This window comes from Marmota monax, unplaced genomic scaffold, assembly GCF_021218885.2.
Source record: "Marmota monax isolate L192 unplaced genomic scaffold, Marmota_monax_Labrador192_F-V1.1 WCK01_AAM20220418_F8-fsc00001, whole genome shotgun sequence".
NCBI classification, from domain to species: domain Eukaryota; kingdom Metazoa; phylum Chordata; class Mammalia; order Rodentia; family Sciuridae; genus Marmota; species Marmota monax.
The window spans coordinates 32,286,741-32,310,781 of record NW_026693777.1 but is presented as its reverse complement, the minus strand read 5'-3'; the positions used below and the strand labels follow the sequence as shown (position 1 = coordinate 32,310,781).

General features: G+C 34.2%; 1 protein-coding gene across 6 annotated transcripts in view; it reads right to left on the bottom strand.

The window, feature by feature from the left end:
- Fermt2 (FERM domain containing kindlin 2) overlaps positions 1 to 24,041 on the bottom strand; it is a 77,144-nt gene that overhangs the window by 36,765 nt on the left and 16,338 nt on the right. For all 6 annotated transcript variants that reach the window (XM_046461220.2, XM_046461222.2, XM_046461224.2 and 3 more), the window contains exon 3: positions 17,478 to 17,711. In XM_046461220.2, coding sequence (XP_046317176.1) covers positions 17,478 to 17,711 — 234 coding nt within the window. The remainder of the gene's footprint in view (positions 1 to 17,477; positions 17,712 to 24,041) is intronic.

The following is a 24,041-nucleotide window of genomic DNA, read 5'->3' as shown; positions in this document are numbered from 1 at the left end:
GCTCTTGCCCTGTGGGGCCATTATTAAGTAAAATAAGTTTTCCTTGAACACAAAACACTGTATCAGTTATCTGATGACCAAGACAGCTCCTGAGTGACTAAAAGGCAGACAGTTTATTAATACAGCTTGGATATGCTGGACAGGGCAAGACTTCACCTTGCTGCTCAGAACTACTCAGAATGGGGCACAATTTTAAACTTATGAATTATTTTGGAATTTTCCATTAAATATTTTCAGTCTATGGTTGACTTTGGAAAGCGAAACTGAAACCTAGGAAAGTGAAAACTACAAATACGGGGGTGGGGGGTGGGGGGGGGTGTCTGTTGTAATAATTTTCTCTAATTATAAAAAATATACAATTGGTATAAACTTAGAAATACTACACACATGTAAGTCATTATAAATATTTTTCAGAAATGGAATAAACAATCGTTTAATAGCTGTATAATATTCTACAGGGTAAATGTATCATAATTGAACCATTCTTCTGATACTAAGCCCATTCATTATAAATTATGTTTCTACAAACATCTATGTACATCTTTTCCACACCGTTTTTTCTTTTAGAATTCATTAGAGTGGGATTACTAGATCAGAGGTTTATAATAAGGCAAAAGTGAGTAAGGCAGACATGTGTGTTCTTTTAAAAGCTTTGCTTATGTGAAAAACTACTTTAACTTGTTTAATTTTCATTTTTTTTGGCCAATAGAGATGTACATCTTCTCATGTGTTTTGGTCATTTACAAACACTTCCTAGATTTCTTCAAATCAAAGTTAATTTGAATATAAAAATTAATGAGATAGTAACTACTATAAAAGCATTCTGGACTTTCTTTTAAAAAAATTTATTTTGGGCTGGGATTGTGGCTCAGCGGTAGAGCGCTCGCCTCGCACGGGCGGGACCCAGGTTCGATCCTCAGCACCACATAAAAATAAAGGCATTGAGTTGTGTCCATCTACACCTAAAAAATAAATATTAAAAAAATATTTTATACAAAACACCCTATGTTTAAATAAGAAGCCAAAATAAATAATTTTAATAACTATGTGAGATTTTTGTCCACTGATATTTGTATGTCATTATTAGGAATACTCTGAAACGCATTTAAGTTTCTTTTCTGTTCTATATTTTACAGGCTATTTTCTGGGGGGTGTTTTTCCAAAACTTGGGAATGAAATTAAGAAAAACTACCTGGAACAAATATGTGAGCAGAGAGTAGGTGAATATATTTACTCTTTAATTAATAATAGTTTGGGGGCTGGAGTTATGGCTCAGTGGTAGAGTACTCTCCCCTCAAATGTGCAAGGCCCTGGGTTTGATCCTTAGCACCACATAAAAATAATAAATAAATAAGTAAATAGAAAAATAAAAGTTATAAAAAAATAATTTTGGATGAGCGTATCTTAAGTACCAAGCAGCAGAAATCATGTTAAAAATAAATGCTTATTCCTTAAATTGTCACTTTTTAAAAAGCTTCCACTTATAAGTGATTTGTTTTTAAAAATAATACTGCTATAGTTATGCAATTAAAACAATCAAAGATTTTCTCCATTTTTGTGTATTCAGGAAATGAAGTTAATCCATTTATCCCCCAAAATAATTTTGGCGATAATTGTAATTGTAATTGCTATGATTGGGTACATTCAGAATTCAGAAAATATTTCAAGTGTATCTTTTAAGCCTGCAACAGAGTCATTATTTCCTAGACTACTATTATTAGTACATTTTAATTATACAGAATGATGAGTTTCACTTTGCATATTCATACATGCAAATAATATACTTTAGTCATATTTACCCACACATCACCCTCTCTTTTCTTCCCTTCCTTCTCTCCTAAGCTAGACTACTTTTTAAAGGAATGAGATTTAACATGATCAGAGACCTAATAATTTATGATTTATGAACCCGGTCCCACCCGTGCGAGGTACACAATTCTTAGTGTACCCTCAACTTTAAATGTCAGTCCTGCCATGTTGGGAGGGAAGAAGGCAGTAGAAAACTCCAAGTTTCTGGCAACCAGTCATTTATGATACAATATTAAGTGAGGACAATGTGGTGGTGGCAATCTCTCTGTCTTCCCATTCAATCCCTCTAAATAAATCATGTACTAGTACATGGTGGAAAATCTAAAAAGTATTGAAGGATATGAAATGAATCATGCCCGAGACACATGACAATCTTCCACCATAACTTGGTCACTGTACAGCGGAAGAGGGGAAAGCAAGCACGTGTTATTTGAAAAGTCTTCCCAAATGTTTCTGGCATGTTCCCTGGGGCTTCAGCATCACTGCACTGCGTCATTCATAATTGAGATTTTTGTTCCTAGGTAATTTCCTGTCCAGCTCACAAACCAGCTATTAATGTAAGTAGAAAAATAAATATTGTTAACTAGCTTTTTGGTTAGTCATAAGTAGATGAAGCAGTTGACTAGTTGGACCCATGAGGATAGGATGTGAAGTCAATTATATTAAAAACACATTCTTTAAAAAATACATTCTATTTAAATAATATGCAAAATAAAATAATATTTAAAATACATTCAATGTTAAATAATATTGAATATAATCTTAAAAACAATGATATTTAAAATACCAAATACATAATTCAATATTCCTAAGAATAGCAAATAGTCTCAGTAACTCAGGGGCTACCATCAGTTTATTTTATAAAAGTTCTGTAGGTAATTCTAATTCCAACTTCTCCTTAAGGGATAACTACTAATTTAGAGAATTATTCTTCCCCTCACCTCCTCCCTTTATATGGACTGAACCCACAGGTGCTCCACCATGGAACTACTTCCCAAGCCTTTTTTATTTTTCATTTTGAGACAGGGTCTTTCTAAATTGCTGAGGCTAGCTTCCAACTTGCAATGTTTCCATCTCAGTGCCCCAAACTGCTAGGATTACAGGTGTGTGCCAAGACAACATCATGACATCTTATTTTCTAATGGTAGGTAGTCCCCTATTGGAACTGGGTAACACTGTGTGCACATTAAGTGTGAATAAGTAGTTTGCAATCTCATTATAACAATAACAACAAGAAAGTAAACCTAACTATCCACATAAGATACTAATTATTTCATTGATACAGGAATTTAGAACTTATCTATTCTATGTCTTGTAATCAGAAGGAATTAAAGTAGTGAATTTGGGAATCCAAATCACAAATGGGACTGGAGAATAACATAATTCTAAAATAAACATATCTAGAAGACTGTGGGACATGAAAACTTTAAATGGACATACCAATATATAAGACTATCTTATTTATGCTAAGTTTTAAAGTTCAGTAATAAAGATAAACTAGCATTTATGAACACCACACAAAGTAATGTTCTAGAACCTCTTTATAATGGATACACTATAAGAATGACATTTAAGGTTTATCATAAACAATGTAATATTATCAAAATGACAAATCTAGTCTAGATCGACTACAGAAGTATCTCATATATCGAAAACAATGAGGGTGAAGAACAAAGCAATGAGGTTTAAAAAATTTTTTTTCTTGAGTTTCTGTTTAAATAAGTATATTGAACCTGTGCATTTTCTTTCATTTCTTTCCCAAATATCTATCTATATCTATATCATATGCATACACACAATTACAACATAAACCTAAGAAGATGAAAAAGAAAAAGGAGGGGAAAATCATCAGGTGAGAAATGTCTGAAAAATTTTGGGAGATAGAAGCCAGATTAAAAAAAAATAAATAAATGAATTAGCAATGTGAAGAAATGAAAGTAGGAAATATTACTGGGAAATGCTCTGATTCACTGTGCTAAACATCAACCACAATGCAGCACTGAAAACATACCACAATAGATGAAAAAAAAATGTAGTTTGCCCTAGCTCCACAACTGGATTAAACTCACTTAACCTACCTTTCTAATCCTTTAGAGAAGGACCTGAATAGCCCCAAGGGACAAGATGTTTTCGACACTGACATTTGAAAAAGTTCACTCAGTATCTACATACCTTGCAGAGGCAGTGATGAACTAAATTCCATTCAACATAGAGCTTCCTATCAGGTTTTAAAATGCCCACATCCCTAAGTGTAGGACCAGCCAATGATTACCAGTCATTTGAGAAAGGCCCTCATGGTAGAAAGAATTCTAGAGATATCCTCTTAAGATTCCTACTCCTAGTTATACAAACGATAACCTAAGTAATGCTATGAAGAGACTTTGCAAATGGAATTAAGGTTACTTATCAACTCATGTTAGGGAGATAATCTGAGATTATCTGTGGGCTCAGTAATCACAACAGTACTTACGAAGGAGAGGGAGGTAAAAGAGCACGGCAGAGGAGAGATGAAAGAAAAGGAGAGGTCAGGTAAACTTAAAGAGTGAGAACTTACTTGCTGCTGCTAGTTCTGAAGATGAAAGGAGAATTCTGCAAGGAATTCAGGAGGACTCTAGAAGCTGAAAATGTCCCCTTCACATAACCTGACAGAAATCTTAATACTGCAATCATATGGCAAACTCTACCATGTAGAATTCATCTTCAGAACCTCAAGGAGGAAACACAGTCCTGCTGACACTTATACTCCAGCCTTATAAGATTCTAATCAAAGAACCCAGGTGAATCATGCTGCTATGCACAGACTTTTAAGCTACAGACTGTGAATTACTAAATTTGTGTTGTGTTAGGTTGCTATATTTACAGTAATTTGTTATGGCAGCAATGGAATGCTAACAGAGCTCCTGACATGAAAATCAGAGACCAAACAAAAAACCATGCAAGTGTACTTCAGTGATAGAGCTTATGCTTAGCATACACCAACACACATACAAAAAACAAAATATGACAAACACACAATTTAGGATAAACAGATATAATGCAGAGGACAAAACAAAACATCCTTAATTAAAATGCAAGAACAAGCAGGCATGGTGGTACATGCCTATAATCCCAGCAGCTCGGGAAGCTGATAGGAGGATTGCAGGTTCAAAGCCAGCCTCAGTAATAGTGAGGCGCTAAGCAACTCAGTGAGACCCTGTCTCTAAATAAAATACAAAATGTGGGCCGGGGTTGTGGCTCAGTAGTAGAGTGCTTGCCTAGCATGTGTGAGGCACTGGGTTCAATCCTCAGCATCACACAGGAATAAACAAAATAAAGGTATTGTGTCCATCTACAACTAAAAATTTTTTTTTAAATAAATAAAATAAAAAATAGGGCTGGGGATGTGGCTCAGTGGTTGAGTGCCCCTGAGTTCAATCCCTAGCACAATGCCCCCACCAAAAAAAGAACGATAAGACAATGACATTTAAGAGATGAACAGGATATTATAAATAACAGAGATTAAGAAAGAGATCTTGATAGGGCATGGTGGTGCACACCTGTAATCCCAGAGACTGAGAAGGCTGAGGCAGGAGGATCTCAAGTTTGAGGCTAACCTGGGCAACTCAAGCAAGACCTTTCCTCAAAATAAAAAATAAAAAGATTAGGGATGTAGCTCATTGATAGAATGCCCCTGAATTCAATTCCCAGTTCTACAATCCTGGGAGGCGGAGGAGGGGGAAGGGGGAGGGAGGGTTAGTTACCAATCTTGAAAGAAAGAAACCTTGGAAATTAAAGTAGGGGGTAAAATTAAAGTAGGTCCTTTCTATTTCTTTTCACTGTATTGTTAAGATATAATTTATATTAACTCCACAAATCTTAAATATATTCACAAATGCCTGTTTAACAAACTGGATAAAAATAAAACACTAAAAATTAAAATCTGATAGGCACAATTTAAAAATTTAATAGAAGAGACATAAAGTTAGGAGATTCAACCCAAGAACAATGTTTGACTAACAAGCAAAGAAAAAAACAAAAACAAAGGGGAGGAAATCAAGGAAACATTACAAGAAAATTTCACAAAATAAGAATCTCCAAAAAAAAAAAAAAAAAGAATGAAGATAAAACCTATAGCACAATGCCATGAAATTTTCAAAATGGAAGGGAAAAGAAAAGAGCCTAAAATTTGGCAGAGAGAAAAAGCAGTCCACAGGAAAAGATGAAAATAAAAATCAAGAACCATTAGGACTATTAATACCATAGTGGAAAGCTAAAAGACAATTGAACATGACTTCCAAACCCTGAGGGGAAAATAATTTCTGCTTTAACAATTCCATCAAAAGGCAGAATAAAGACAATTTCAATATAACATCTTAAAAATTGATATTCTATTCACTTTTACTAATACTGATAAAGGATGTATCCTTCCAAATTCTGGGAACAAATAAACACTGAGTAAAAATATGAAGATCAAATGAGAGAGAAGAGAGACATTTTCCTTGGACAATAGTAATAGTGAAAGTCAGTCCTCGGGCTGTGACTATACATACACCCTTGTTTGGAAATTCCCACTCTGGACTGGAACAGAATGGTGGATCCTTGGAGTATCTTGGAATAAAAGAAGTGGTCAGATAAAAGACTGATTATTATCTAATAATGTATTTTATTATGTTGAAAAATACAGAAATAATAATAGAAAGTAGAAGAATCAGCAATGTATGTGTTGGAATCAAACAAAACGAGGGCTGGGGTTGTGGCTCAATGGTAGAGTGCTTACCTAGCATGTGTATGAGGCACTGGGTTTGATCCTCATCATCACATAAAAACAAACAGACAGACAGATAAAGGTATTGTGTCCATCTACAACTAAAAAAATTTTTTTAAAAACCCAAATTATAAAAACGCATATAAGACAGAAAAAGTAAAATACTTAAAGCTCAGCAAGAAAAAACACTGACCTTGTTAAAATAATATAAACATTGACACTGTTTAAGCAAAAAATCATAACAATTATAATAAGGATGAAAAGTCAACAGATATCTAAAAAGAAAGTCACAGATATCTAAAGTTGTTAAATTAAAAAGAGTGTAAAAATATACAGTCAGCCTTCTATGAGTCCACATGCATAAATAGAAAATATTCAAGAAAAAATGTGTCTATACTGAACAGACTCTCTTGTCATTATTAACTAAACAACAAAATACAATGACTACTTACATATTATTTACATTGTATTATGTATAATAAGTGTACAGATTACATGCAAATGGTACACCATTTTACCTAAGAGACTTGAGTGTTTGCAGAATTTGATATCTGCAAGGGGTCCTGGAACCAGTCTCTGACATACATCATGGGACAACGATATTTAGAATTATAAAAATAAAAGAAAGTCTCAAAGAGTATGAAAATGGTAGATAATATGATCAGGGGTTAGGGAGAAAAAGGGCAGAAAAGTGGTTCTGTATTATGTCTTCTGTATTATGTCTGTATTATGTGAAAAGGGGGTATCAAATTTATGTGAAAGAGAAAGCAGAATACAGTGAATACATGGATAAAAAATAATGTGAGGTGACAGGCAACATCATAGCTGATAACATTATATTTCTGATTGACTAGACAAAAGGAAAGACAGAATGGATGATTCTTCTTTGGTCATTGTTTGGTATGATGCCATTTCTGAATCATGTATAGTCCTTATAGTTTCTAAGGACAAGAACTAAAATACTCTTTTATGTAAATGAGTGATAAATATTTTTCCTGTCACTATCTCTCCCCTTTCTGTGGCACAAACCTCAGTAACTCTTGTCAAAAAAAAAAAAAGAATCCCAGAAGACTACCATCTTAGCAGCAAGGCTGTATTAGCCCTAAGGTTAATGGCAGGTCTGGATCTATGCTAATAAAGCTTAAAAGCAAGAAAAGAAAGGATCTAACTGATTTCCATATAATTTGACTAGTGGCCAGAAAAATAGCCAATGCTATTTAAAAGTACATTAAAAGAATCCAGTCACCAGGCTTGTAAAATTAGTCTTGCATTCAATCAAATATTACCAGGCATAAAATGAGGTGAGAAAACACAACTCAACAACAATAAAAGAAAAAGAAGGAAAGGAGGGAGAAAGGGAAGCAGAAATTACTCGGATGAAAAATCTGTAATCAAAGATACCATAATAGCTATTACAAATACACTCCAGAGAGTGGAGGAAAACAAACATAATAAAGAAAAAATGATATATATATATATTAAAAAAATAAAATCCAAATTTCTAGTAATAAAAAGTGTATCTGAAATGAAAAATAAGCTGGATGGGTTAACAGCAGATAAGCAGAAGACACACTATAATTAAATTGTTGAAAACCAGGGTAACAGTAAGTTCTTTAAAAAGGCAAATAGAAAACATACAGAGGAAGAAATAAAAGAATAGTAACAGAATTTGCTGAAAGTATGCAAACCAGTGCCGGAGTCTGGCTGGGCACAATTCAGAAGCCACTTGTCAAAAGAAACGAACATTATTTTTAGAACACACACACCACACTACAACACACAGCTCCTCAGGAAAAACCCTCAGAGCCCAACTGCCACCACCGGCTTCCCACAAGCCTCTCAACCTCTCCCACTCCTCCTGCTCTTGAGGCTGATTGGATGGGTCCATGGGCAGAGCCAAAAAGGTCCCCCAATGAGCAGCTCCATGGTCTGAAAGGGCGGGGAAACAGCCCAATGAGCATCACCGCAGAGGAGCCAATCAGTTGGCAGCTAGAAGTTTGCTAGGGGGCTGTGAGCCAATCATCACCTGGCAGCTGGAAGTTTGCTGGGGCCCCTTCGGCTGTGGCTCTCAACAAACCAGAAGACAATTGAAAGACATTGAGGGGAGATATCTAGAATTTTCTGAGTCACAATGTCTTTTTTAAAAATGAAGACAAAATTGAGACTTATAAACAAAAAGCTTATTACTTCAACACCAACAGACCTGTACTACTGATGAGACAGGTTTGAGGTGAGATTTCAATAGATCCTCTGCTCTTAAATGGAGCTATACACACCTGGAGCCCATGAGGTCAACCCAATATGCTGAAGGATGGAAAGAGCCTGTCCCTGAACACAGCTGAATAATGTTCCAGCAATTACTTCCACTTTCTCACATAACTTATTTTTATATGAAAAAGTAGGCCTGTTTAAATTTGGGTTCTGTTACTTGTAGCCAAAACACACATTATAAGGAGCAAAATATATGGAGAAAAGTAGTTCGAGAGTGAATTAATAAGAGGCACCAATCTGGGCTGGGGTTGTGGCTCAGTGACAGAGCTCTTGCCTCACATATGTGAGGCACCGGGTTCGATCCTCAGCATCACATAAAAATAAACAAAATAAAGATATTGTGCCCATATATAACTAAAAAAGTATTTTTTAAAAAAAAAGAGGCACCAATTTTTATAATTAAGAGAAAGCATAGTCTCTTTCTGAGGATAGAAACAAAAATAAGTAGAAGTTATAAAAGAGCAGTCTGGCGAGTCTTCATTCCCTTTTTAATCTGTATCTTTTCAGAAAAGTTAATCTTTATTGTTGCCACTAAAACACACTGTATATAAATGTCCATTCTATACAGCTTAATTTAGCTAAATCAAATTACTTTAATACTTAAAAGTTTTAACACAACTGAGTTCAGTTCATCTGAAAGAAAAATATATGAATTACTATGTCTTCTAATAACAGAACAAACCATACATCATATTATATAGAATGTTAACAAGTTCTAAATACAAAAAAAGGGCGGGCGATGTGGCTCAAGTGGTAGCGCGCTCGCCTGGCATGCGTGTGGCCCAGGTTCGATCCTCAGCACCACATACAAACAAAGATGTTGTGTCCGCCATTAACTTAAAAAAAATTAAATATAAAAAAATAAAATAAATAAATACAGAAAAAGAAGCATGTGTATATACATGTTTATGCATATTATACACATATTTATTTATTTTGGTACTAGAAAATAAACGCAGGGTCACTCTATCATTGAGCTATACTCTACTCCTTATTTAAAAAAAATATTTTTATTTTAAGACAGGGTCCCACTAAGTTGTCCAGGTTGGCCTCCTGCCTCAGCCTTCTGAATGGCTGGGATTACAGGCCTGTGCCCACCACTCCAGACAAAACATCTGTTTTTATAAAATTTTAAGAGAAAAATTTGTTTCCGTATAATAGGGCTCTTACAAGATCTGCATTTCTGGATACATGTTAGATAAAACCTCAGCATTTTTTACCAACAGTTTCTTTCAAAAGGAAAATGCAAATAAATTTCATTTAATCATTAGACAAAAGCACTTTCTTAAAGAATTAAATTTCAAAAGAAAGACTTTCTACCAAATAAAAAACTTGAAAAGTCCTCACTAAAATTAGCAAAATTAGTTTTGCACAACTGTCCTTTTCAGTAGTTGGCACAACCTTCACCTTGGTGATCTTAGGTAACAATTTATTTTGGTAACAATAGAAATACCATTTTTCTTGTTTTGATTCTACTGTTTTTAGTAAGTAAAAACCACAAGAATGGACCCAAAAAGAGTTCAATGAATTAATGGTGACCAGAACTCAAAATGAATTCATTTTTATTTTTGGAAATATTTGATTATTTGGCTTAAATATTAATTAACCTGAAAAAACTAACAAAAAATTATTCCTTGGAATAGTTACACACACACACACACACACATAATTTCCGTATTGTTTCCAGTCATGAAAAGAAAATAAACCATGAGAGTACTGTCTTCCAATAATTTAATCCAAATTAGTTGACAAATTTTCCATAAGAACTAATTAGTAAATATTTAATATTTGTAGGTCTTTTCAACTCTGCTATGTTGTAATGCAAAGCCACTGCAGATAATATTTAATCAAATAAGCATGGCTGTGTTCTAAGACAACTTTATGGATAAAGGAATCTGAATTTCTATTATTTTCATGTCTTAAAATAGTCTTTTGATCTTTTTCAACCATTAAAAAAAAGAAGCTTAATTATAATTAGCTCATAAACCATACAAAAGTAGGTAGTACCAGTGTTTGTCAACCCGATTTAATCACCTTGCAATTCAAATACCTCTCCCCCTTTCCTAATATCCACCCCAAAATTTTATGGTGTGTCCAAGGAGAATTTTATAACAAAAAGAACAATGTTAAATTGTTATCTACTAAATGTAAAATAATTTATGGTTACTTAAAGCTAATTAGCTCTCTCATTTATTTCTATAATCAAATCTCAACTTCAGAGCTTTTTAATTAGATCTTTATGCCCTTATTTCTTCCTGGTTTCCTCCACATGGAAATCCTCCCCTAGGTCTCCAACTTTGTAATATACATCCATCCCCATTCTACCCTAAATTCTCCATGATGCTAAGGAGATTGCAGCACATTCTCAGATCCCTACTTAGCATATAAACAAATCTATTCCTACTTGACAAATACTTACTTGAACTCTCACCAAACTGTGGTCAACTAAATTTTATATACCCACTAAATTTCTGAAACCTGTGTCTTTGTTACCCACTACATGTAGAAATGGATGTCTATAAAGCCCAACTCCTTTTGTTTTGTTTTCATAATCTAGTACCTTAGTTTCTGCAGTATTTTTAAAATATATTTACAGATAAAATTACTACTCATTAAAACCCTATCTTTAGGCAAGACTTTCAGTCCTATAACCTATCAAAATTATTATGTACCTTTCTACTCATTAATACTGGTCATAGACCCTTAACAACTATTAAAATTTCTGAGAGTTGGGCTGGGGATGTGGCTCAAGCGGTAGCGCGCTCGGCTAGCATGTGTGCCGCGCTGGGTTCGATCCTCAGCACCACATACAAATAAAGATGTTGTGTCTGCCAAAAACTAAAATATAAATATTAAAAAATTCTCTCTTTCTTTAAAAAAAATATTTGAGCTGTTAAAAAAAAAAAAACTGAGAGCGAAATTTAACCATCCAATGAAACAGAAATCCCTTGAATATCCTGTAATACATCACTACTTTCCATACAATTCCAGCGATAGGAATGGTCTTTATTTAGTCAGTGATTTATTTAACAATTTTTTCCTCTTACTCACTCAGTTAATGTTCTCGCAGGATATGCCCTACATACTTGATGCACAAGTCAATGTTCTCACTGGAACTCCAGCTATTCTATGTTCAGAAGATGGATCCACTTATGCCACCAAATGGGCTGCACACTGTCGGGGCTCACTGGAGTCCCTAGTTCCTAACTGAAAATCCTTTGAGAATTTTATGATGGGCATGAGACCAAGGTCCTGCCAACAGCTCTCACACTAACTGTCAGCAGGGCAGGAAACAATTATCTGAATTTTTTATTTTCTTAGGAAGGAGACAGGTTTTGTCTTATCCCAAGACTTACAAGGAATAAATCTTCAAAAACCTAGAACAGAAGTTCAGATGTTAGACAGCCAGAAACAGTAGTAGTGGTAGTAAAAATAAAAATCAAACACCCATGATAGGTATATTTAACAAGGTGGAGTAAGTAATACAAATATAATGAATTTGAAAATCCTCTCAACATTTAATCTCATCCTATACAACAGAGTGTGAAATAAAGGACGAAGACAAAAAACATTTTATAAGGAAAACTATAAGATCTGATGACAGCATGTGGTCCACGAACATGGAAGAATGATCATATTAAGGTATAAAGAACTCTCAAGTTAAGACACTTAGGTTCTTGCTACTCTCTGCTCCATTTGATTAAAATTTTATATGAACCCATGAGTTAAAGCCATTAGGAATTAAAACAAAGGAAAAAACTTCCCAAACATAATAACAAACCTTAACTCAATGTAAAATGTTAGATGTATTCCCACTGATATCAGGAACAATACAAAATACTCATCATCATTGCTATTATTCTACATTACATTGGAGGTCTAATCCAACATAATAACACAAGATAAAGAAATAAAATGAGGCTGGGGTTATGTCTCAGTGGTAGAGCACTTGCTTGCCTAGCATGTATGAGGCACTGGGTTCAATTGTCAGCACCACCTAAAAATAAGTAAATAATAAAATAAAGGTCCATCAACATCTAAAAAAATTTTGGAAGAAAAAAAAGAAATAAAATATACAAAAATTGGAAAGGGGAAATTATTATTTACAGTGGATGTGATTACTTAAAAAGAAAATAAATTATTAGAGTTCATAAGAGAGTTTAACAAGTATGAAGTGTAAGATTATAAGGAAAAAAAAAAAAAAGCATTCCTAACAGCAATACCTAATGAAGAAAAATAAAGCACTGAGGGATAAATTTATAATTTCTAGATAAATTATAAAATGATAAAATGTTACTTAAGAATATAAAAGATTACATTGACAAATGGACAAATTTTACTCATGGGTGAAAAGTTTATATAAATTAATGTATATGCTAATATACATGAACATACTCTATCTAAACATATATATTCAATGTACTTCCAATCAATCACTACGGAATTTCTCCTGGAAACTGACAAACTCTCAAATTTCATAGGGAAGCATATAATTTCCAAAATAACCCAATTTTGAAAAATAACAAGGAAGGGGCACTTTTCTATAAGACTAATAAACTCAGTGTAGTATCCATTTAAGAACATACAGATGAACCAACAGAAATAGATAAAGGACCCATGCAACATGGAATCTTAGCTAGGACACAGCTGACATTATGATTGTGAAAAATTAATAAACAATTCAATAAAGAGAGCTGGCTAGCTTGATCATTAAAATATATGACACCTTCAGGGCTAAGGTACGCTCAGTGGTAAGAGCTGTTGCCTAGCATGCACAAGATCCTGGGGTTCAATTCTTAACATTGTCCAGCCCCCCAGCTCCCACACACACAAAAAAAGCCCTAGTACTCTGCCTCAGAAGATAGACAAAAAAAAAAAAAAAAAAAAAGTAAAATTTAAGTAGATTAAAGAGCTAAACACCTCACCCTGCCACAAACAAATCATGAACAAATTTTAGAAACAACAGATTTAGAGAAATTATTTGCAACCCATGCAACTTCCAAATGGACAAATGAACATAGTTTTCAATTCATTTGGGTAAGTACCAAATGAATTCAAAACTGTTTCCACATAAAAGTTCACGTAAGGACATATTTATATAGCAGCTTATTCAAAACGTGGAAGCAACCAACACTCCTTTTTGTAATGGAGAGGATAAAGATACTGTAGTACATCCAGACAATGGAATATTATTCAGCATTAAGAAGAAAGGAGCTACCAAGACGTGAAGGAAACTTAAACGCATAATTACAAAGTGAAAGAAACCAATATAAATCATACACATAATACAGGATTTTAATTATATTACATTCTGGGAAAGGCAAAACTAAGGCGATAATAAAAAACATCAGAGGTTGTCAGGGAATATTCGAAGAAAGAGATGAGTAGGCAGAGGACTTTTAAGATAGTAAAATTATTTTGTATAATACTATGTGTGCTGATATAGTCACTATACATTTTTGCAAACACATAGCATATACAACATCAAAAGTAAATCTTAAGGTAAACTATGAAATTGGATAATAATATATTGATAACAAATGTGCTGGATCTGGTGGCATGTGCCTTTAATCCCAGAGACTCAGTAAGCTCAGGCAGGAGGATTCCAACTTCAAGGCCAATCTCAACAACTTAGTGAGACCCAGTTTCAAAATAATATTAAAAAGAAATTGGGTAACATGCTCCTGGGTTAAATTCCTAATACTAAAAATAATTATAACAAATGTACCATTGTGGTACAGAATTTTGAAGGTGGGGAAATTTGTGGAGGGGGTTTATGGGAACTGAATGTGTTTTTGCTCAAATTTTCTGACTCAAACTTCTCTGGGGTTAGGGATGTACCTCAGTAGTATTAACACAAGCAAGGCCCCAGGTTCAATCCTAAACAAACAAACAAACAAAAATGTAAATATATAATTCAAAAAAGAAACTCTCAATGACCAATAAAGATACAAAAACTTACTCGACTTTCTAAACTACAATAAAATACTGTACTTTTTCAGTCAGAAACATAAATAATAAAAACAGATGACTCAAATACGTTAGTGAATATTTGAGGCACTGGATTTTTATACATTCTGACTGGAATGTAAATTACTTGGCAGAGCAATTTGATAATACTATGAATTATTTGAATACATAAAACACAGAAATTCTAGGTAAACAATCAGATTCTTGTGCAAAACTGTGTAAGAAAATATACAGCAACTGCAATAACATTATTTATGGATATATATATATACACATGTATATATATATATATATATATACATGTATATATATATATATATATATATATATATATATATATATATATATATACACACACACCCAGAGATTCATGTATGTGTGCACCTGTGTGTAAGTATTACTAGAGGGATACAAAATAAATAGGCTTTGTGAAGGAAGGTTAGGAGAATGGGATTCAAAAATTTTACCTATGATATTGTAACTTAAAAGTCTGGAAAAATGACAAAATGCCAACAGCTATTAAATCTAGATGATGGAAATTAGATATCTATTATGTAATTCTTTGCACTTCTCAGCATCTTAATTAATAACCTCATTGAACATTTGAAAAATTAATAATTCCAAGGACATCAGATATAAGTAGTAACATAACTCTGCCTAAATCTCCCCCTCCCATACTCCAAATCCCTTAAAATGATAGCAAAATATTTAAAAATCAGGGGGGAAGAAAGATGAACATTCACAACATTGCCTGAACACAAGAAAAAAAAATTAAAAGGGTAAAAAAAAGTGATTCCTAAAAGACAGAAAGAAGAGACATTGGGTTGATGAAAGGAAGTTACAGCCAGAACCACAACAAGAAATGGAAGAGAATTCAGATTCCTCCAAGCTCCAAACCTACAAATTTAGGAAAAAGGAGGCCCTAGATTTAAAGATAAGTAATCCCAAACCAGCATTCCTTCAGCTGGTGCCGAGACAGAATATAGGAGCAGCATATGCCTGCAGGCTCTAGAAGTAAGTATGGGTGCTAAAACCTGCAGGGAAGAATAGGTATCCCAGAGCTATCCCAACTAAAAAGTTTTCAAATGTTCTCAACAATATGACCAAAAAATGCTTGTTACAGCATTTACTCCAATAGTAAAACAACCTAAATATCCATTAATAAAGAAATCTGAGTATGAATTTATAGTATATCTATACTCTGAATTACTGTAAAAGTTAAAAAATAAAATCAAGTCTCTATTATATAATACATGGAAAAATCTCTAAGACCTCAATGAGTAAACAAAACACATAATGTCTACTTATAAAAGACAAAAATCCAATACATATGAGTAAATTGATAATATAAATAAAGCACAGAAAATCACCCAAGTACAGACACTTTGGGGAAGGGGGAATTTACAATGAATGTCTATATTTCTTGATTCTTTTACAATAGAACATATTCATAAATTACTAGTATAACTAAAAAAAAATACAGTATGTACATAAAAAGTTGTAGTTCATCTATTTAGAATTCCAATATAAAAAGTTATTAAATGTATATTAACTAAGCATTTTTTTAAAGGAACAAATACAGTAGAGTTACTAGTGGTAATGACAACAGTTCACATTTTCTCTGATGTTTGAATACTTCCTATCGTACGACATAACAGGGTCAGCCAAAAGTAATCCATGCCTTATTTCAGAAAACATACATAGAATTACCATAAAAGCATTCAAATTGGAGATTGGTTAAGGAAAACAATACTCATAGTCATTTCCTTAGGAGCCTTGTCCAGCCTTCAATGAAGGAAGTGACACAATCTGCCTCAATTACTAAAATCTAATAGTGACTTATGTGAAAGAAACATTGCAAAATTCATCTCCCTCTGAAAATATTGTCTGTTCCCTTCCCCTCTCCATAAAAATAAATTAAGTCATCAGAAAAAAGTATTACATAATATGATACAATTCTAGTAAAGAAAAAAATCTCTATGAGATTTCTCGTGTTCCATCTTACCCCATCATTAACCTTACATTAACATAAACCTTTTAGTAAGGACACTGGTGCATATTTGTAATCTCAGGTACTTGAGAGGCTGAGGCAGGAGGATCATAAGTTTAAGGCAAACTTGGGCAACTCAGAGAGACCTTGTCCCAAAGTAAAAAATAAGCCAGGTACAGTGGTACATGCCTGTAAACCCAGCAAATTCGGAGACTCAGGCAGGAACCTCGAAGTGAAAAATAAAAGGAGTGGGATGCAGCTCAGTAGTATAGTGCCTAGCATGCATGAGGCCCTGGACCAATCCTCAATACTGCAAACAAACAAAAGTACAAAAAAACAACAATTTTAAGAAACCTTTAAGTAATAAAGCAGAACTGGGGTGGTGGCACATACCTGTAATCCCCTCAACTGGGGAGGCTGAGGCAGGAAGGTTGCCAGTTTGAGGCCAGCCTCAGCAACTTAGTCAAACCCTATCTCAAAATAGAAAATAAAAATAGGAGTGGGTATGTACTCAGTGGTAAAGTGCCCTGGGTTCAGTCCCCAGTACCAAAATAAATAAAAAATAAAGTAGAAATTTCAAACATATATGCACATTAGTTAACTCCCACCTATTAGAATGAGCTAAATTCCACTCACCGATGATATGTACATTATACAACTCATACTTTAATGAAGGATGCATCTAATACTTACTAAAAGTCTTACAGATGTCTGAAACAGCTTTGAAGACTCTATCAGAGAAATTCACTTTCACCTTCACATACTTCATGTTGGGAAGTTGCAGGCGGAGCAGTTTGTGCTGGGGGGTGAACTGAAGCTTGGCATCTGCCTGAATACCATACTTATCCAAGGTCCAATGTGTCTTAAGCAGCCAAGTTCTCTTCTTTTCCCACCAGAGAGCATGGTCAGACCAATCTTTTTTTACATCTATAAATAAATAAATAAATAAATAAGCGAGCAAGCAAGCAAAATTCTTAAAAATCACCAAGATTACTGGAGAGAAATTAAAACAAAATTGGGTGTTTAATACAAACAGCAGATAATAAATGCCTGTTATATGAAAGGTACAAAAGACACACAAATGGTTAAGAATATTCTCTGCCCTTAAAAGCCAATACACAAGATAGCTCAAACAGAATACACAGGGTAATCAACACTGCTGAAATCAAATAAGAACTGGAACACATGGATGACAGAGAACAAGTACCCTCTGTTATTAGAGAACAAACAGAACCTTGGGAGCTAGAATAGGAAGCATATTTAATAAAGAAGTTGAGTTGGTGGGTTTTCATCTTTAAATTTCTTTAAAGAATTTTATCATGATGATAAAATAGGTGAAAAAGCTGCAGTCTGGGAGACTGAAAAATATACTACGGTACTGTAAAGGTGGTAAAAGCAAGATGAGAAACCAAAGTGAACAAAACCCACCATTTTAGGTGAAGGAGTATGGAAAATATCCATAAGCGGCACTGTACTAAGAGAAAGCTCTAAAACATACAAAACCTACATTTCAACCTTGTATCCCATACATATCCCAAAAAGAATAACAAAGTCACACAGTCCACTTTTTGTCAATGAACAAAATTTGGTTCAAGTATGACAGAAAACACCATTTAATAGTTTTGCACAATTAAATGAAATGCAACCAAAAAATGAAAGGAATGTAATTTATACAAGGTTTGGCTAAACTCAGGCAGATCATAAGAATAAACTTGCAGCAATCAAATCTAACTGCAGGTAGTTTTTAAAGTAGCAGTAATAGTAGATTTTTGGATCAATTATATGTTAAACTTATCAAGTGCCCAAAAAGGCAGCTGTGATATTTCAAAAAAAGAACAACAGTCAAACAAGTCTTCCCAGGGAAGAAAAAAGCCCCTGGAGAATAACTTTCTTGCAAATAAAAATTAAAACTACCACCAGGTTTCTGATATCTACAAAAAGAGCTTATCAGCTTTAAGTCATATAAAAATATTATTAATCTGGAACGTAAGATAAACAACTGGCCTACCTCTAAGGAAAAAAAAATGTTTGCATATTGATTATATGCCTAGAAACACTTTCTATAATGGCAAAATTTGCTTGATATAACTGCATTTCTCATGAAAGAAACACAATAGAATAAGACTTCCAAGTAGAAAAGCAAACATCATAACAGTAAAGTATAAGATAGTATTGGAAGATGGATACAGGATGAACTGTGGGAGCTTGTGGCATACTCTTTGGTAGCATTCTTGAAGACTCAAAACACTATCAACATAGTCAGCATTATAGAGTAATCACTACTATAGAATATCAAACAGGATCTATAAAAATATCCATTAATTTAACAATTGTTGAACTATGTGCAAGAAAGCACTGTTGCAGTACTAGGAGATACTGATGAACAAAGCATCTTTAAAGACAGCCAACATGACTAGAACAGAGAACAGAAGCAGGAAAGGATATCACAGAGCTAGGCAGGAGGGGATGTGGTGGTTGAAGTAAGTTGTTTAGATTTTATTATGAGATAAACCTCTAGAGCAGCAATTTTCATCCTAATGGGCATTAAAACTACCTAAGCAGTTTTTTAAAATACTGTTGCCTGGACCACCCCAAACTAGGGCTATTTGGGTTTGTAGACAGCTGTTTTTTGCAGGGGGAGGGTGGTGAAGGCTGACATCTCCTTTCCCACCACCTTGGTAATACCTCTTAAACCAAGTATGACAGAATCTCTGGTTGTAAGTCTGGAAACTGGTTTGAAGTAGGGATGATTTCAAAATAATCACTCATCATTTTAAAGAACTGTAGTAATACAGTATGTAAAAGCAAAACCGTGAGATTGTGTAGGAAACTAACATGGAATGAGAAATGATGAATTCTTAATTATTCTGCTAGGGCAGTGAGGAAGCAGATATAAAATATATAGAAAACTTTTCCTGGACATTTTGCTGTAATAGAGAAAAGAATAATGGACAACAAACTGTCTGAAAAGGATTGGGAGGTCCAAGGAGTATTTTTAGTTTTTGTTTTTAAGAAAGAAAAGCTAGGGGCTGGGGATGTGGCTCAAGTGGTAGCGTGCTCGCCTGGCATGCGTGCGGCCAGGGTTCGATCCTCAGCACCACATACAAACAAAGATGTTGTGTCCGCCGAAAACTAAAAAAAAATAAATATTAAAAAAAAAAAAAAGAAAGAAAGAAAAGCTATTATGGCATTATTTAAATAGTGACAGAATGATCCTATAAAGTTCAAAACATATTTAATAGTATCTCCACACCAAGTCCCATAACTGGATCTACTTAGGGCATCACAATTTAAAATATAAAACAAATTTTATATTCTGATCGAAATCCTGAGAAAACATAATGTATTGATTTAGATGCAATTGCGTAAGCAAGCATGTAACCACACAAACTGTGTGTGTGTGTAGGCGGAGGGGGAACACATGTTTAAAGTGGTCCATCAATGCAACAGTTCTTAAAAACACTTAAGGGGCTGGGGATGTGGCTCAAGCGGTAGCGCACTCGCCTGGTATGCGTGCGGCCCGGGTTGGATCCTCAGCACCACATACAGACAAAGATGTTGTGTCCGCCGAAAACTAAAAAATAAATATTAAAAAATTCTCTCTCCCAAAAAAACAAAAAACACTTAAGTTATCTAGTATATTACAGCTTGTCTTTATAATGGCAAGTTAAACCATAACACATCATGCAACTATAACTTGTATGTCCCACTACATACAAAAGACTTCATTTATCAACACATAGGTATTCATAGGTATTTATTCCTCTAGATAAAGACTGAGTAGAAGCATAAAAACATTATGATGTCAAGCAAAAGAAAAAGCTATTGGACTAGTAAAATAATGTTTTTTCTTGTGTAATTTAGACCTCATGAAAAAAATAGCTATCAAAATTCCCTGTTATTTGTATAACTAAAGCTTTGGGATAATTTTTCATTCATGAAACTTCCTTTTGTGTCCTAATTTTGGCCATGGACTATGTTCTAGTCTGTTTTTTTTTTTTTTTTTTTTGCATTACTGGGGATTGAACTCAGAGCCTCACACATACTAAGCAAGCACTCTACCACTAAGCTATATCCCCAGCCCTTGGACTGGAAGAAAAAATGACTTGGGGTTTCATCACTAGAGGCTGAGTGTACAAATATTGCTTACTCTAAATAATGTTTTTGCTTTTCAGAATGGTTAGCTTGGTATTTCAAATGTAACAGTAGATGACTAAATGCAAACACACACACACACCAGTCTAGTATTTGCCATAGAAAAGTTAGCTGGGATCACCTGAGTAGATTCACTAATCAGCATTATAAAGCTGTTGAAGGGGCAGACCTTATGCAAAAACATGCTGTGAGAGTATTTCCCACATTTGGATTTTCAGTTATTTTCCAGGTATAGAGCAACATTTTTTTAATTTGTTGTACTGTGTTTTTAAATTTTTTATTTTCAGAAACAACCCACACAAATGCAACAATTCTCAGGAAGAAAAAAACCAAAGAAGAAAAAAATTGTACTATTATGAAGTCATTGTGTATTTTTCTTTTGGGGGAAAGAAAAGAATTTCATGACTTACTTATAAATTCAGCCCTTTTTAGTAATACATTATGGTTTAATATACCTAGCAAAAAAGAAAACAAATTCTTTAAAACATTTGTCAGGGTTCTGGAAAGAATTATACCTGTGTTCCTTCCTTATCTAACAGATCCAATTACACTGCATTCTGTTTCACATAACAATATCTGACAGGCACTCAAATTCAAATCATTAAAATCGAAAATTGCTAAAACATTAACTGAATCAATAAATATATCCTCCCTTGACAGCAACAGAATGCTCTTCAAATTCAGGAAGTGGCCATATATTTATTTTACAAAAATACCATCTGTGTATTCCAAGGAAGAAAAGATGACTTAGGGTTTCATCACTAGAGGCTGAGTGTGCAAATATTGCTTATTCTACCAAATGTATTTGATATCATAGCATTCACCCACTCTATGAATCACAAAAGAAAAGCAAAGAAATAAAACATTTCAAAGCTTTTTGCTATAGAAAAAAATACTATACATTTCTTTGTGCAATTACAGTTACCTTACACTCTAAAAATGTAAGCACAGAGAAAGGGATACATTATTGAAAACATCCTAATTAATCTTTTCCTACTAGGATCACAATGTATTTTTGTATCCTGCTAATACTGTCACTTCCTTCTGTTTCCTTTCAGGATCCTCTTGAACCTCAATAAGATAATGTGAATAGTTTACCCTGTCTTTACCAATGGTGAGAAAACATTGTGTACTACTGTACAAGCAACAGAGCTACTAAGCAATGGTCCCAACACTCCAGCCTCACCAGACCAGATAACATCACAGGCCAATCCTGCCTTCCATAATAAAGGGGGGATAGTTGAGGATAGGAAAGGTAGCAGAATACAACAGTCACTAATATGGCATTATGTAAAAATGTGGATGTGTAACCGATGTGATTCTGCAATCTGTATTTGGGGTAAAAATGGGAGTTCATAACCCACTTGAATCTAATGTATGAAATATGATATGTCAAGAGCTTTGTAATGTTTTGAACAACCAATTAAAAAAAAAAGATTTTCAGACCATTTCCTCATACCATTTACCTATACTAACCTAGTCATTCATCTATTAAACTTAAGAAGACCATCTCTCTTTCATTTCACAAGGTACATTAAAGCAATTACTAAAAGTTTACGGTCAACAGGGTTTAAGACATCACAGGCCGGGCTAGGGATGTGGCTCAAGCGGTAGCGCGCTCGCCTGGCATGCGTGCAGCCCGGGTTCGATCCTCAGCACCACATACAAACAAAGATGTTGTGTCAGCCGAAAACTAGAAAATAGGTATTAAAGGATTCTCTCTCTCTCACACTCTCTTTTAAAAAAAAAAAAAGATGTTGTGTCCACAGAAAACTAAAACAATAAATATTAAACAGATAGTGGAAACTTGTAAAAGTTCTGCTTCTTTAAAAAAAAAAAAAAAGATATCACAGGCCAACTTATTGTGTTCCTTCTGTCCAACACTACATCACACTTGTCAACATCCTCACACTTCTGAGCATCCTCAAATTCCTCAGTAGACAACCATGGATTCTACTGAAAAAGTAAATACAGGAGCCATCAGACTGGAATTATTTCAGCTTCATGTAAACTAAGCCTACAAACCTTCTTGAATCTGTATCCAGATGGACCTCCTGTTTTTATGTTAGGATGAAAAAAGGGTCTCTTCTCCTAGTTCTGTATAAAAACAATCTTACTACCTGTGGTCTGCTGCCCTTATCATCTTCTATGAACCACATGCTTCTCTCCTTACAGTAACTCTCTAGGTATTACATCCACTCCCCCAGTTTTAAAAACCTCGACAAACTTACTTTCCTAACTATATTTCCAGCCCAACCTTCTGCTTAGAGTGCCAGCTTGTAACATCTACTGAGCATTTCACATCTGCACCTGGATGAATCACAGATATTGCAATTTTTTTTCTTTTGGTGCTGAGCTACATCCCCAGCAAGAAATTTCGACCTTAATATATCTAAAACTTACATCAATTTCCCCCTAGTAAATAGTTTGTGCTAGTAAATAGCACAAACTATCAACCCAGTTTCTCAAGCAGTGAATCTAAAGTCACAGATATTTCTCTGTCTTTCATTTCCCATATTTATCAACAAGTCCTGTCAATTCCAGTTTCACTTCAGCCTCCACTGGCACTATTACCCTATCTCAGACCACCAGCATCTCTTAACTGTCAATAGCCTCCTAAATGGTTGCCTTGATTCCATTCAGCACTTTCTACACAACAGCCAGAATGATCTAGTTAGCACTTTGACATCATTCTCCTGCTTAAAATCCTTTTCAACAGCTTCCGATTACATTTAAATAAAATCCAAATGTCTTATTATGGCCTACAAAGCTCCAGATAATAGGGTCTGTGTACTCCTCCAAATTTATCCTGTGCTACTCTTCCTCTGCTTCAGCCACACTGGATTTTAGTTACAAGAAAGAATCCTCTAAAAAATAAGCTCTTTTCTGCCTTATTGCCTTTGCATACACTATTCCAGTCTTAGAATGTTGAATTCCCTCTCATCTTTCAGATTTTACTTTAAGTTCCAGAGAAGACTTCAAAAGGCTTTAGAAAACAAGCCCTTTTAAACTACTTTTTAACTACTGTGTTAGTCAGTTTCCCATTACTATGATAAATACCTGAGATAATCAACTTTTAAGGAGAAAAGGTTTATTTTGGCT